This window comes from Nannospalax galili, unplaced genomic scaffold, assembly GCF_000622305.1.
Source record: "Nannospalax galili isolate Female #2095 unplaced genomic scaffold, S.galili_v1.0 scaffold735, whole genome shotgun sequence".
NCBI lineage: Eukaryota > Metazoa > Chordata > Mammalia > Rodentia > Spalacidae > Nannospalax > Nannospalax galili.
In genome coordinates this window covers 3,069,572-3,086,439 of record NW_008337053.1, presented here as the reverse complement: position 1 = coordinate 3,086,439, position 16,868 = coordinate 3,069,572, and the positions used below count along the sequence as shown (strand labels likewise).

The window sequence follows — 16,868 nt, the reverse complement described above, 5'->3', positions numbered from 1 at the left end:
GCAGCAACTAGGTCTGAGGCTGTTACTCTCACACCATTTGGTTTTCGTACTTTATTTTCCCTAGAAAGGGCTCTACTACCTTTCTTTTTCCCAGTTGAACTATGTACTGATTTTCAAACGGATGTTTTATTTTACAGCCAATTTGAATATTATATATATATATATATATATGTGTGTGTGTGTGTGTGTGTGTATACCTTGGCATGTGTGAGACACCTCAACAACTAAAATAACATAAATGTAAAAAAAAATTAAATGCTCACTGAAGTATGTTCTATAAGAGAAAAGCTGGAAACATTATATCCATCAACAGAGCATTAATCAAGTATAATACATCCACATGGCACAGAAAACAAAGTAAGACAGGCTTGCTCAAGAATCTGGACAAGAATGATTTTGTATTAAGTGTGCAGATGCTTCTGTCTCAGTTAAAAGCCATATTACATAAGTTCTATAGGGGTGCTCAATATACTTCCCCTGCCCTTTCAGAGATGGTAAGGGAAGAGACTAATCGCTTCTCAGCCTTGCATGAAGATAACTTGCCTCACAGAAGAGTATACATTCTCTGAAGTTTCAGTATAATGGTAAAAATGTAACTGTAGATATGGAAAATTGTTCAGAACATAATGCAAAAAAATAAATAAAGCTATAAAACATACATATTCAGTGAAATAGATGCAAAAGGACCCAGAAGGGTATATACACCAAGATGCTGTCTAAGCTCCTCTCTGGATGAGGTTGTAGTGTTTCTACAAGGCTGTCTTTTCTGGAGTGAGTTTTTTTTATTAAAGCTGAAATAATAATAATAATACCAGAAAAAAAATCTTTCATCAGAAAAGGAAAAAGCAAAGGAAGTTGGGGGTTATAGGCAAGGAAGGCCAGCCTAGCTGGCTAGAGTCTGGAAGGGCTGGGGAGGCAGGACAAAACACATCTGCCTGTGTTTCTGATAAAGAAACTGGAGTCAGAGGCCCTGGAAATGGTTCTCCTCCAAAGTGTATGTGGCTTGTGCACTAGCAGTGACAACCCAAGGCTTCTAGTCTTTCCAGCCTGGACCCAGTTCTGAGGCTTTCTTGGTACAGCTGATGAGTCTGGCAAGGAGCTTCAGAGCCAGCCTCAAGGATGTCTCCTCCTACAGGACACTCTTCTTCTGACCCTTATCTTCTCCCACCATCCTGAAAACAGAGTAAGGTATATCATCCCCATCAGAGAAGGGACAGGCTCAGGGTGTCTCAGCCCTAAGTATTAGCTGGTCTGAATCCTGGTTATGACCAAAAAGGGCTTCCTTGCAATTTTTTAGTTCAAAATACCTCCTAATGCAAAGCACAAGCCTAGGAAGCTTATGGCCCTAGGCCCAACACTATTCCTTGCATGAGACCCTACTGAATACCCAGAGATCCACACTCACAACGGGACAAAGTGACAGATCTATCTCAAGAACCAGTGACATCAGAGATCACAGACCTCGGTTAAGTCTGGGGACATAAGACCAAAGAAATGAAGCAGACCCACATCAGTGAAAGAGGACAGAAGTGATTGTTCTCAACTTCCTTCTCTGACTGCACACTTACCCTCACTTCCCTTCTAATGTCTTTTCATTGTGGTCTTAACGTCTGCATTATCAATACCCCCTAAAAATATGATCTCCTTGCTGTGCAGGACTGAGACTGCACAGAATGCCATCTAGGAGATGGTCACAGGCTGCACAAAAATCCTGCACCATAGACAGGAGGTTCCCTGTCTGGCAAGGATTCTGACTGAGCCAGGGAAGGTAGGAAGGGTCACTCATGCAGTGAGGGGACAGTTTCTACATGCTAGGAAGTTACAGTCCAACCAGTAAGACACACACACTATGCTTCCCCAAACACAAGATGACTTCATTCTGTGTCCAGCACACAGCTGCTCTGCCTAGTGTTGGAACTGTGTGACTCCATGGCACAGGCTGCCAGATACACACTTCCAGGGGAAAGGCCAACTCTAGGCACCTGTACTCCTCACTACTAACTCACAGGGCTAACTGTGTGCAAACCGGGATGGGAAGCTGTAGGAGGTAATGGTTACAAACCGTGGCTCTGGAGCAAGTACTGACTGGGTTTGGGTTCTGCATCTGTCCTTAGTAGCTCATAACCTCAAACCATTTTACCTCTTGGCACTTTGGTTTCCTCAACTGTTGTTTGTATTAAAGGAGATAATGTTCATAAAATTGCTTAGCATAGGGAGTGACCCAAAATGATAGCTCAATAAATTAAACTCACCAGGCTATCTATGTACATACATGTGCACCCACAGTGCTGTCAGAAGCCAGTAACTTTGACAGCATCAGGACCAGAACAATGCCTCCTCTCCACCCTCCTACAAAGCACCAGGACAATGCCTCCTCTCCACCACCCCACAGATTTAACTTACCATTAGACAGGGAAAAGGGGGAAGTGGAGAGAACATAGATGCTCAAAGTAGAAAAATATACAGTATGCATTCCCATTCGTGAGTACACTGCATCAAAGGAGAGGGCTAGTGAGGGACACAAGGAAGGAGCAAACGGAATTCATGGCATCCAAGCATTGCACCTTGCCATCATACTGACAAACACTTGTAATGAGAACATATACAAGCAGATACCTGGCCTGGCTCCGTTCCTGTTAAGCAAAGCCTGAACAATATCCTTCAAGAAAGTGGCCCCTTCCAAGGCTAAGCACGGGAACCCTTGCTAGGAGAGGAAAGGCACCTGAAAAATGGCGGATGTAGGTAAAGAACACGAAGAGAAAGGCAAGCACAGTAAACAGAAGACAACAGGAGAGTCCAGGTCCAGAGCCAGCAAGAGTCAACAGGATTTAGAACTAGTGCTACTGGAAAAGTCCTTCACAAAAGTCATCACCAAGACCACCTTAACCACTGTGATGTGTGACTTCACAGACAGACTTCAGGGAGAAATGAAAGTCTGTAGCAGTTTTACGAGAGAAGAAAAGGATGCCAAGGAACAGGGCACGTGCTTGTCATCCCATGAAGCACAAAGAGATGCAGGTGAACAACAGCATGTCCTCAGCTCATTCCCAGACACTGGCTGGATAGGAGACACGGAACAGGACAGAAGAGCGGGCACTACAGTGTTTATTGGGCACAGAATGAGATTAAGTTTTTACTGAAAGGCATAGTGGCAGCCATGTAAGAATCTCACAATTAGAATGGCTAGACCCATTTCCTAGATAATTCTGGATGTTTCCCTTAGCTGAAAATAAATGGCAAGGAAGATTTCTATCCTGGTAAACATGACTGGTCACGACTGGATGGTCACTCTCCCTTCTACACCTTCCCGAGACTCCGTGAAAATGTGTCCTAGAAAACGCGCTGTCAGACTGAGGAGGATCATCCATCTGTCTAGGGGTAGCGGCGCACACATACGAAAGAAAAACACAATTATTAGTTGCCTTTCTGAATGTATAAATATGTTTTCTGATCAAAACACCCGCACTATTTTGTCGAGTTGTAGGAATGATAGACAGATCAGGAAGAGTGGATAAGAGGTTGTGTATGAGAAAAGACCTGTGAAGGGCAAATGTTTTTCTGGAGAAAGCAACAAATGGTATCTAAAACAGATTTTAAATTAACAGAACTCACAGACTGCTGAGATAAATGGAGGTAGGTAGCATTTGAACTAGTTTTAAGCTGAATTAGATCTACATTTTCATTGCGGGGGTTGCAGGGGGGGTGTTTTGTTGTTTGTTTTGGTTTTGTTTTATTTATTTATTCATTTATTTTTGTTCTTTTCTTAGATAGGGTCTCCCTGCAGCCCCAGCTGGCCTGGAACTCACTACGTAGACCAGGCTGGCCCCAATCTCATAGAGATCCACCTTCCTCTGCCTCCCCATGGTGTACCACCATGCCTGACTGGTTTTATTTTTGAAACCAGATCCTTTTAGGTATCCCAGGCTGGCCTTGAACTTGTGGTGACCCTCCTGCCTCTGCTTCTCTGGTGCTGGATCTCGGGCATTCTCCCCCACCCTCAGCTTATATTTTAAAGACTTAGAAGGTGGCTCTAGAACATGAGACAGTAGAAAGAAGAGCAGGGATACTTGCTAATGATTGGAAGCCTGGAAACAGTATTTGACTTTCAACATTACCTACACAGGACAGTTTAACCGAAGAAAAATTGTCTCAAACAAAAAGGATCTATTTCAACACCAAGCTCAATTTACAAGCCTGGCCCTAAGATTTCTCAGCTTCCCTTCCTCTCCTGGCTGTACCATCCATCTAGTCATTAATCGTACTCCCCTCAGCAATGAGCTAAACTTGTCTGTTGTTGCCTTTTCACTTGTGTCTTTTCTCTAGACTAAGCTGCGTTGCAGTAGGAACCACTTCTCAAAACCTTTGAGGAGCCTCGGGAAGCCACGTGATTAAATCCATAAGCTCAGAGAAGGTGGGGGCCCCATTACCTGCATAGGCATTGGCCTGCTGCAGGAGGTCAGTGCAGGTGTGCACATCAGCAAATGCACGGATGCCCAGGCAGTTGGTGGGATGCAACTGAGACTGCAGAAAATCACAGCAATTCTGTCGAACGTCCATGAGCTGTAGCAAGCTAGCTGCGGGCAGGAGCACCTGCAAAAGAGGACGACATTCTGAGACAGCGGATCCCACTGGCAGGAACTCGTCCCCCTAGATCACCTTTCCAGTCGCGTTTCTCTGATCTCATCTCATGTTCCAGATTTGTCCATGGCCCACAACTGCCTTCTCAGTATGTCCCAACCTCCCAACCTACTTTCCAATCTTGTTTCCTACCACTGTCCACTTCAGAGACCTGGGCACCAGTGAATTCTTTGTATTGCTCTAGCCTCCAGCAGTGCTTTCCAGGGTAACATCAATCTCCAGGATCTTATTAAAATGAAGGTTTAGATTCAGCAGGTGTAGGACAGGACCTGAAAGCCTACTTATTTCTAAGGAGAACTCAAGTAACACTTGCAGCTGCCAGACCAGGAACTTCTGTGCATATGTACAACACATGTATAACATATGTACAGCACACACAGAGAAACTATGTACATTTGGCCACATATTGGAATCTACTGAACAATTTTTTATTTAAAAAATAAACATTTTAATTTATTTTTATTTTATGTGTATGAGTGTTTTTCTGCATGTCCATAAGTTCACCACATGCATCCAATGCCTGCAAAGGCCAGAAGAGAGCATCAGACCCCCCGGAACTAGAGTTACAGGCAGTTGTTAGCCACCATGTGGATGCTGAGAACCAAATTCAGGTGTTCTGCAAGAGCAACCAGTGATCCTAACCACTGAGCCCCACCTGGAGAATTTTAAATTCTGATGCCCAGGTGTCACATGTAAAGATTCTGATAGATGAGGGGTGTTGCCTGGACATTGAGACTTTTTAAGGCTCCCACGTGTACATCTAATAGCCAGGCAAGTCTGAGAGCCACTGCCATGCAACCTTTTGTGTACTATTGTCATTCAGAAAGGTACTTGTTGGGTTGCTCTAGATCATTCTTAACCATAGAGTCTATGTGCCAAGCTATGGTCTAGGTGGGTTCCTAGGTTCATTGGTAAGCAAAATAAACCAGATCTTGATTATATGGAGCTTATCATCTGACTGAAACAAGAAACTCACTCTAAACCCCTCAGAACTTAGGCAATCCTCCTACCCAATAAGTAAAAAGCAGAGTATTTGAGTACATTCTCAGAAAAAAGAGGGCTGAGTTTTTATTTGAAAGGTCACTGGACACTTACTTATACTGTATCATGGAAAACAGAAATAGTTTTTGTTCAGGTACATGTGCATGTGTTTTTCCTAAGAGTCAGAGAAGACTGGCTTGAGCAGGCCTTCTAGGCAACAATACCAATCCCTGTCAAGCTTTCCACAGCTGCTGATGCCTGCCCTCTAGAACACAAAAACAGAACAGAAGTCTGATTCCACTGCAACTGGGCAGCTCCGCTACCTTCACTCTGGGAAAGAAGCCGGTAATTTTCCAAAAAGAAATTTAGAAGAAAATATTGCAGGGCATTGATTTAAGGCCCCTTAGCTTTCAGATCCCAGCATCCACTTACCATATTCCAAGGCCTTTGTGCTCAGTTGTGCTCCCTGGTTCTCGGGGAGACAGGCTAGCCAGACAAACTCCAGTGATTCCCACCCACAGTGGCTTACTCAGAGACGTGGCTGCGGCAACACCTGCATTCGTTCTCTTTATTCTAGGCACTATACGTTTTTTTTTTTTTCAAGTAACTTAAATTCTGAACCCTGACCTTCTCCCAAAACAGCTCTAAGCCTCCACTCAGATTCCCATCAGCTCTACATTCTTAGGCCAAAAACAATACCTCATTGCCCATTCCTGGGCCTTGTCCCTCCACAAGGGCGACCAATTACCCAGGTAAGGCTGAGGGATTTCTCAGGATTTCCAATGCTAAAATTTGGACCGTTGGTCTTTCTTTGTCATTTCTGCCCAATGCATCAACTGCCAAGCCAAGAACCCTACTATCTATGTCACACTGAGTCAAGTGACTACTGTTCAAAGACAGCTTTGCCTGTTTTAACAGTTTCAACTTTTCCTTTGGGGACAAGAAGAACTGTGCTTCCTCCTTTCCTCCACCCTGCCTCCCACTTGCCATGTCCCCAGCAAGATTGAAGTAAATTGGCACCATGTCCTTGATATTTTCTGCCCACTGATTTATTCCTAAGAGAAAAAAAAAAAAAAGATAAAAATCACCCTTGCCTCAGAGTTTCAAATGATAGGTGAAGCCAGCCAGAATCCAAATCTAACCACCTGAGCTCCATCCCCACTAGGCAGCCATAAACTGGGAAACTCAATTAACCTGTGAGCCTGCTCAGCCTGGCCACACAGATTCTAGGACCAGATTAGCCTCTGCCTGCTAGTGAAGTGGAGATCCATTAACCATTCTTCCAAATACACACCAGGAATGGAAAGCTCTGCACCAAGTTTCCAAGTGACCTCCAGGATACCCCTTCCCAATCATCCTGTTTTGCCTGGGACCCTGCCAGTTTTAGCACAAGGAGACCTCTCAGGTCTACTCAACCTGGGATACTTATTTGTGCTAAGCTGGGATTATTTATTACCAGTAGTTCCCAGGATTACTGAGAATCCTGTCCATCTCCAGATTGAATTCCCTAACAAGCCCTAGAAGGATCATGCCAGGGACACATAATTCCCCCACCCCCTGCCCCCTTCTCCTCTCCAGGAAGAAAGCAACACAGTTTAGTGCTTAAGTTCTCAAGCTCATGACAAACAGCTAAAGAAGCACAATAATAAATATTTACTGCACATACTGTTGGGTTACAATTTCGGTTTCTAACACCTCCCTAGACAAAACTATCCACATAGCTTTCAATTTCCCTACTGTTCACAAAACTCACTTAGTGGGCAAAAAAATAAGGTTTCCCACCTTTCCACATGCTCATCCTGCTTGGGTCCACTCCTGCCTAAGAGTGTTTCTGAACTGACTTCCTAAATGAACAGGGCTTATGGATTTTCTGATTGCTCCTGTTCTCTCTTTGACCTCATGCGATCAACAGTAAGTCAAAGGCCCTTTTCTGCCCTCTATTTGCTGCATTCAGGAGGGCATCGTCAAAAGTAGAGGCAGTCAGAAGATTGAGGGGGAAGATGTAGAGGCTAGGAGATAAGTCATTGCTCAAGTACTGCATGTCAGGAATAGACTTGGGCCCCATCCAATGGGGCTCTGGGGTTTATACACAAATACAAAACAAATCCCCAGGAAACAAACATGTATAAGTTGGCCAGTCGGTTCCCTCTTCCACATCTGCAGGGCTTGAGGGAATTTCTTCTTCTCTTGTCTGAAGTATCCTGACGTGTCAGCCATAGCAAGAATGGCCAGCAGGCCCAGCTGTGTTCTCAGCTTTGAAGTGGGCTGTTGGGATAGAATCATAAGGTGGACTATTTGACCCCTTTAGGAAAGAGAAAGCTGGGGCCTGGGAATGAGTAGTTGGCAGGTCCCATCAGTACGGAAGATTGCCCCGGGTCAAAAAGTGTCTAGCTTGCCTTTTACTACCTCAGCAGCATATTCCAAAGAGAGGCTCTGGAAGGGCCCTCAGCAAAGAGTTCCCCTCAGCTTGCAGATGGCCAATCCTCCATTTTTCACGTGTTGTACCTATTTTGTTTTTCTCTCCCTCAGATAACATGAAAACACAGCAGAGGATATCCCGTCACAGAGTTTGCTTCCTTTAGCAAAAACAAGAGGAAATGCCCTGCCTCAGAAAATACCTACTCCTGGAACTCCATCCATGGGGGGCAGGGCCAGGCACGACAGAGGGCCTGCCAGAGTGCCAGGTGAAGGCTGCCCGGAGCCTCTCCCAGCTTCTCTCAGGGCAGGCTGACCAAACAGTAGTGCCAAATTAGAACCTGCTGAGAGGAGGAGGGAGGTACATGGGACAAGAGAGCTGACAGAACAGCACTGTGATGAAAAGTGTCATTTTTAGTTCTGGTGTCTCCACTTGCTGGCCACGTGGCTGAGGACAATTACCTAATCTCAGCATGCCTTGGCGTTCTCAAGGGCACACTGAGAATGATCATAGTGCTGCCATAAAGGCTTGTGAGAATCGTGTGAGGTGACACATGTATGAGTGAACACTGTGCTTGATGCATAACAAATGCATAGTTAATGTCACTTTTTATTATAACTAAGCACTATGAGCAGAAGCCAAAGCTCTGATCATCCATTTACCAAGAAGCCAGAGTTTGCCATAGCCACAGAGCACAGTCCAAGGCAGCTGGGTTCGGGTCTCCAATTCCCTTACGCCCATGTGACCCAGGTTAATGAGCTCCTTTATGCATCAGCCCCTTCAGCTGCAAAAGAGGGATCATGTTAGTCTTCCTACTAGGTGATCATGATAGTTAAATGAAGTGTCTGGTGCAGGCCTGGATTCTAATGAACATTAGTGTCATCCAGGACTGTTGTCACCTCCACCATGGAAGAGTCATTTGGTCTTTCCAAGAATATGTGGTGGGAAGAGGCTAAGGCTTGACTCTCAAGGCCATTCAGCTAAGTCCCAGTATCTGAGCTGTGTCTCCATGCTCATCTCCTTGGCAACCAAACCCTCACTGTCTTCATAAACAACATGAGCAGCCGCCCTGGCAGGTACCTAACAATGGGATGAAGAATCTACATTTTTATCCAAGCTCCCCTTTTCTAGACCTTGCTTTTGTTTCTTTTATTTTTCCCAAGGTTGTCTCTGACCTGAACAGAAAGTGAGTAAAAGAGAAAAGAAATTATACTGGATTAACTCCAGATAAGTACAGTTCTCCCAAAGGCCCCACACAGGCCTCCCAAGCAAAGCCCTGTGGATGCTGTCCTGCCCCATTTCACACAAACATGAAGACAGCACGTTCCTCCAGCAGCTCACAGCTCAGTGGAGCGTGGGCAGGAAGACAGAAGAGGAAGACCAGAGCACCCCTTCTTCCTCCAAAGTCTGGCCCAAATATTACCAGAATGTGGTCTGCCAGCCTATTCTGTGACAGGTAGCAGTCCATAACAGCAACTTCTTTGCACATACTGTGTATTACCATAAGGCAGAAGATCAGAGAAACATGTTGAATAAATTATCAAATGAAGGAACACGTCTATATGGCCCTTCGCAAGGGAGGAAGGACTGAGACAGCCCGTGACCCCATGCTTTCTAGATCATGCTTTTCTACCCCTGGCTACTTAACAGGTCCCACAAAGGGCCCTCTCCTCAGAGCAATAGTTAGTGCCTGGCCCAGGCCTCTGGCAATGCCAAACATCCAGGGCATTCCCCAGGAGGTAGCCTAAACTATCCTCCCATAAGAGAATTCCTAGTAGGTCAGATGGGGTTAGTCTCTGCTCCCCCTCATGACTCCTACTCCTTACCTTTCTACTCCCTAACTGGATACGCTTCCTCAGTCCCCATCAAAGGAGAAAGCAAAGGAGAAAGCAGACAGTGCCTTCTGCGTACAAGTAATGGATGGTATCAACACTTCCCCTATTTTAGGGAATGACAGCCAAGAGTTATGGTTCACCATGCGCCAGGCCATAGTCTAAGTGTTTGACCTATGTCAATATGTTTAATCCTCTGCAACCTTTTTGATCCTCATTTTATACTAAGTTGCTCTGTACTTACTGTCACTACTCAAGTCATTTACTTCTGTTGCCAGACCCAGTAAACAACCACTTCACTGCCTACACTGCTCCATATGCAACAGAACAATAGCATGTATAAAAATATATCTTATGTAAAAAAAGGATGAGGCAAGATGAGACCAAATCACTGCAGGAATTGTGGTAAGCTGGGAGACTGTCCCTCTGGCACAGCAGGCTCCACAGGCTCAGATGCAGTGTGTCTCTCTCTGCCTATGTCCTGACTCTTCAAAATTACCCTCCACCTTCAGCCCACCATTTACCCCACAGCTTCAGCTTGAAGCTTAACTCTAAAAGTACCCTTCCTAAGCCCTCTCCTTCGTCCAAATGGAGTCCCTTGATACCCTCTCTTACTGTGTATAGACATCACTTGCATGTTCATTTAATAAATGTCTGTCTTCACCCCTAGACTACAGACTCTACCAGAAAAGGCAAATTCGCCATTACATTCACAGTGCCCAAAAAAGAAAGTGGTAGATAACAGGAATTCAAACACTGAGGCCGAATTGAAAGAATAAGCAATTATCAGTTCAGTCTCTCAAACAGCTCAAACCTAGAGAAAGGGATAGTGTTCTAGGTAAGGGAAATGGGTATCTCGGCCACTAGAGAGCTATAAGCCTCAAGTAAATAAGATGATTTGTGCAAAACCAAAACAACAAAACATCTCAAATCACATAAACTGCCATAACTCGTATTAAATAATGACAGCAGAATGTTTCCTGTGTCTATTCATCCCAGTGACCCATGGGGTTCAGAAGTGCCACCCCAGTTATCTCCCTGACCGAAGCACAACGTGGGCATCCTGTCTTCACTGGCTCCTCTTTTCCAGGCTCCAGATGGCTTAGGACAAGGCAGGGCTGTGACAGAGGGAAAAGGCACACACAATATGTCAAAGCCACACACTCCAGCTGAGACGCCATCCTGATGCTTGGCACCTCCAAGTGCTCAGATGCCGTCAGATGACTAAAGATAAAAAAGAACAAATGTGAACAGCCTCACCATCCAAACACTCAAACCCTGGGGATCAAATGGCCTGGGAAGAAGAAGGGTCACCCAGCTTCTGGTTCTTCCTTCATTGGTTAGACACGTGAATGAAAGACTTCTCACTCCTGTTGTCAGGCTTGTGCAACCATACCTAAGCTGTGCAGATAGGCATTTAGGGCCAGCTGGCCCGTCTATTGGTCATGTGACCCAGGGCAAGTCACTTAAATTCTCTGCAGCTTCCATTTCATCCTTGATCACTGAGGAATTGTGAGGGTTAAATGAAGGGGTACCGAAATAGTAGGTCCTGGGTGTGCAGGGTGCGAGCCACTAGCCAGGGCAGAGTTTACCTGTACATTCTCTTCAGTCACCTCAATTTCTGCAGTATAGATGTAGTCGATCAGCTTACTGAGTGTCTGCCCATCTACATCCTTGATTTCAATCTTCTTGGCTTTACTCTCGGACATGTCACCTATAGATCACAACAAAAACAAAAGGACATGAATCTGGCACCTACGGATGCTTCACTTCTACAGGCCCTCCTTCGTTGTCTTGGAAACGTCAAAGTCCTGCCTGTGCTCTTAGAAACAACAGAAGAGATTCAAACACAGAAACACCAAGGTCATACTGACCTTAGTTTCCAGATTACCCATAAACCCAATTGTAGGCATTCTGTACTCCGCCACCTGTTTTCATTCTGAAGACAAATTGGTGTGCAATAACTCACTCAAATAGCACTTACTGAAAACTTCTGCATCCAGGATCAGGAATGGTAATCAAGCTCTGTACCTGCCCTAAAGGATGACAGGTCTTGTAAAAGGGATACACACACACACACACACACACACACACACATACATGCACACAAAGTACCCATGACAGCATGAAAAACTATTTGTCAAGCGCCAACTGTGGCCAAACACTTTAAATTATTGCCTCTTCCAAGCCTCACGGCAACTTACAAGGTTTATTGATATTATCATCATTTTAAAAGGAAAAGGCAGGCCGGGCGTGGTGACGCGCACCTTTAATCCCAGCACTCAAGAGGCAGAGACAGGCGGATCTCAGTGAGTTCAAGGCCAGCCTGGTCTACATAGTGAGGTCCAGGACAGCTGGGGCTGCAGGGAGACCCTGTGTCAAAAAGACCAAAAAATAAAATAAAATAATAAAAAAATAAAAGGAAAGGGCCTGAGGCCCAGGAGAGCAGCTCATTCATCTTGTTGTAATCACACATCTAAGAAGGGGCCTTGTGGGTTGAAAGGGAGTCTGACTTTGGAATCCACAGTAGTAATAATCATGTCATCTTAAATCCCAGAAACAGAGGAGGAACAACAACACTGCATGGCAACTAGAACGAAGTCTCCTAGAAGAGGCCACATCTGATCTACCACGAAGAGGAGCTCAACCGACAGCAAAGATGGGCTGGATGTGTAAAGGAGGAAAATACCAAGAGGACTCTGAGGAGCAGTGACAGCTGCTGTGGCTCTACACCAGGAACAGGGCAGAGAAAAGAGCTAGAGAGGAGCAAAAGGAGCTTGCACTCCATCCCAAGGGCTGTACCGCCATGAGGCTTTAAACAGGGGAGCGACAAGAACAGATGGAAATCTTTGAATGAAATTTTAGATGCAGGAGCAGCAGGGAGCAGGGCTAACCCGGAGGCAAGAAGAGTAGTGGGAATCCCCTGATAAGAATCCAAGAAAGGGAGGACATGGCGCTGGAAGCGAGAGCAGCAACAGCACCATATTCCCAGTCCCAAAGTCCCTGCCTCTGTGGACGCCTGTGTCGATCTAAAACCAAGCCTCTTCAGAAGGGTTACTGACTTCAGGAAATAGAGACAACACATAAGTCTTTGTAGGCTGAAATAAAGGGCAACCTGACTACAAGAAACAATGCATTCAGAAGTCCTAATGTGAGTATGAAAACAGAGCCTAATGGTTGTTTTCTCTCTGTGGAATTCATACAGCACAGTACAAAACCCACAGACACCCACAATCAAGATGCATGAAAACTCGGCACACGGTGCCTCCAGCAATCCTCAGTATCTATCCTGACATAGGTCTAGATCTGAATGACTCCAGAACAGGGAGGAAAGTGGATGGGGTGGGAGCCTGCTAATTCCTGACTTCTGCCTCCCTGTCAAAACAGGTAGACCAGGTAGACAGGTCTTCTCTCTTGTATGAGTACTGTGTAGTCCAGTGACTAGGGTCCAGCACAATGAATCCTGAGGCGGGAGGCAGAGGTGAAAACAGGGAAAGGTGACCAATTATTCCTCTACTCATAAGACGGGTCCCCAGTCTCTCTTGAGTTCACACTAAGATGTACAAAACAAGCACAAAGAAATCACCAGTTTTCCATCCAAATAGCTATTTAGAAACTTATTAATGAGGGTCCAATTGGTAACTGTAGCACAAAGGATAAGTCAACTTTAAGAACTTATGCTTTAAGAATAAGACAAAAAAGAGCAGCCCATTGCAAGAACTCAGAGGTTCGGAAGCTCTGATATGAGTAGTTAGGACCTGGACTGACTAGTCGTTTTCTGTCTGAATTTGTGTGTGGGAATCAGGTTAGGGTTTTATAACTGTGGGTAAACAAATAGGTGCTACTGAAATTGTTTGAAAATACTTGGGTGTATTGTATGTGTAGTTATCACACATACACACACACACACACACACACACACACACACACACACACCCATACACACGCACACAAGTATAGTTTTTCTGGGAAGATAGCAGATGATATTTACCAGATTCTTTCAGGTTTCTATGATCCTCAAAATGTGAAAACTCAAACAGTTTTCTAGACTGCAGTTCTTAAACTGTGAGTCATGACTCATATGGTAGTGCATAACTGACCGTAGGGCCATGAACATGTTGGCCACAGTAAAAGGTTTCTGGATATACAACGACCAAAAGTTAATCCAAAATCAAGCGTGTGATTGAATGTGAGGTGTTTCTGGCAGTGCTCCCCCATGGTACACCATTCAGCTTCTCTGCAGCCTTGGTTCTGAACACACAACACATACACTTTGCTCTGTGCATGCTGTCATCCCGTTCAGCGCCAAGGAACACTGCCTGAAACACACAGCTTCAGATTTGAGACTGTTACTTATTATGCAGTGCAGTGTTCTGCTCCTGTAGAAACAAAAACATTTAATTATAGAAAACAAAGAATTTTAAAATATTTTCCTGTCACTCCTCAGCATATATTAAAGTAGTGTATTTCTGGATTATGCTGTATTATAATATTTGTTTTTAAAGGTTGCTATTTGAAGCAAAGGAAACTACCAACAGAGGAAACAGCCTACAAAATGGGAGAAAATCTTTGCCAGCTTTGGAAAAAAGATTCATATTTAGAATATATAATATAAAGAACTAGGCGTCTGTGGAAATGGCTCAGTGAGTAAAACCATTTGTCACACAAGCCTGATGACCTGAGTTTGGATCCCCAGAACCCATGTAAAAGCTGCATATAGTAGTGAAAATATCTGTAATCCCACTGCATCCCAATGGGCAGATGAGAGGCAGAGACAGGATAATCTCCAGAAGCTCGGGGGCTAGCCAGCCTGGGTTAGGAAGTGGCCAAGAGACCCTGTCTCAAACAAGGTGGAAATAAGAGGACCAGTACCAAAGTTTGTCCTCTGACCTCCACACACGCACACACACACATGCAAAAGAATTGCAAAGATTTAACATCTCCCCCTCAAAAAAAAAAAAAAAAAACCCTACTAAACAGTAAATGAGCTAATGAAATGAACATACAGATCACAAGCAGAAAAAAATGGCCAATATGTATTTTTAAAGGGTTCAATATCATTATCAATCAGGAAAATGCACATTAAAACTACTCTGAGATTCCATCACACAAGAGTGAGAATAACTATCATTAAGAAAACAATAGTAATAAATGCGTGTGAGAATTAAAGATGAACCTTATTCACTGCTGGCAGGAGTGTAAACTGGTGCAGCCATTATGGAAATCGGCATGCGGGTCTCACCAAAAATTAAAAACAGAACTACCTGAAGACCCAGCTATACCAGTCCTATACCTAGTGCATCCATCTGTAGCACTGCTCCATTCACAAAGCAAGAATGGAATCAGCCTAGATGTCTGTCAGCAGATGAATGGAAAATGAAAACCTGGTACATATACATAATGGAATTTAACTCAGCCATAAAGCAAAATGAAATTACGAGATTTGCAGGAAAATGTTATATTAAGCAAGGTAACCCAGGCTCAGAAAGACAAACACCACATGATCTCTCTCATGTGTGGATCCTAGCTTCCTAGCTTTTATGTGATTGACACCCCCGTGTGTGTGTGTGTGTGTGTGTGTGTGTGTGTGTGTGTGTATGTGTGTGTGTGAATGTGGGTATTTGCCATGAGAGAGAAAAGGGACCACCATGGGGGTGGTGTTGACAAAAGAAGGGAAGACAAAGAACGCAAGTGACATGAAAGGGTTAGGTTGCCACTGTATAAAAGGAGGCAGGGGATTTGAGATGGCCTAATGAAATTGTGTTTTAAAATGCCATAATAAAGCTTAATACGTTGTATGCTAATTTTAATTTATTTTTTAAAAATTTCTGTTTGAGTAGCTGACATGAGTTTCATTTTTTAAGTTAAATAAATTTTGACTTGTGATTAAGAATGAATTTCCAACAATTTCTTTTCTTTTAATGTGTCTAAGTGTTATACCAGAATGTACATAAGCGCACCCAAGTTGTGCAGTGGCTAGAAGAGGGTATCAGATTCCCTGGAACTGGAGTTACCCGTGGTTGTTAGTCACCATGTGGGTGCTGGGATTCAAACCTGGGTCTTCTGCAAGAGCAGCCAGCGCTCTTAACAATTGAGCGATCTCTCCAGCCTCCAACAATTTCTGAAATGGCCTTAAACATACTTCTCATTCTGTACTACATATTTATATAAAGAGGCATTTTCAGCATTGACAGAGAATCAAAATGTCAATTAACTCTGAAAAACACTGACAATATTTTGTGCCCTACAGTATTAAATATTCAGCCAAAATTTATTATATAAAAATAAAAAGCTTTTGTCTTTAATAAATGGTAACATTACATGCATAACAAAGAATTTCTTAAAAATAGGACTGGGGATGTATCTCAGTTGGAAGACTACTAGACTAGCATACAGGAAGCCCCACATTCAATCCCCATAAACTGGACGTGGTGGCACATTCACTTAATCCTCACTTGGAGGTGGAGGCAGGAGGATCCGTAGTTCAAGGTCATCCTTGGCTACATAGTGAATTTAGGCCAGCTTGGGCTACAGACTCATGTCTCAGAAAAATGATTTAAAATAAATGTCTTAATGTCAATACCAGTAAATGTCTGATTTATATACCTATTTCATATTTTTACATAACCCAGAGTCATGTAAAAAATTCTCAGGAAAAAGGGATCATGAGTAGAAAAACTTTAAGAAGCCCTGTTCCATACAAAAGGACTTTGGGGGACATTTTCTTGCTTTTAAGTTCTCTCATAGGATCAATGAGATGGCTCAGTGAGTAAAGGTGCTTGCTTCCAAAACTAACTACCTGAGTTCAAAACCCAGAGCCCACATGGTGAGAGGAGAGAACTGACTCTCATAAATTGCCTTCTGATCTCCACACACATGATGTAGATAGATAGATGAATGGATGGATAGATAGAAGATGATAGATGATAGATAGATAGATGATAGATAGATGACAGATAGATAGATAGATAGATAGATAGGTAGATAGATAGATAGATAGA

The 16,868-nt window shown here is 43.9% G+C and overlaps 1 protein-coding gene across 7 annotated transcripts in view; it reads right to left on the bottom strand.

Moving 5' to 3' along the window:
* Klhl3 (kelch like family member 3) overlaps positions 1–16,868 on the bottom strand; it is a 155,391-nt gene that overhangs the window by 78,540 nt on the left and 59,983 nt on the right. For all 7 annotated transcript variants that reach the window (XM_029562966.1, XM_029562965.1, XM_008831815.3 and 4 more), the window contains 2 exons: positions 11,460–11,581; positions 4,428–4,590 (listed from right to left, as the gene is read on the bottom strand). In XM_029562966.1, the coding sequence (XP_029418826.1) occupies positions 4,428–4,590; positions 11,460–11,581 (285 nt within the window). The remainder of the gene's footprint in view (positions 1–4,427; positions 4,591–11,459; positions 11,582–16,868) is intronic.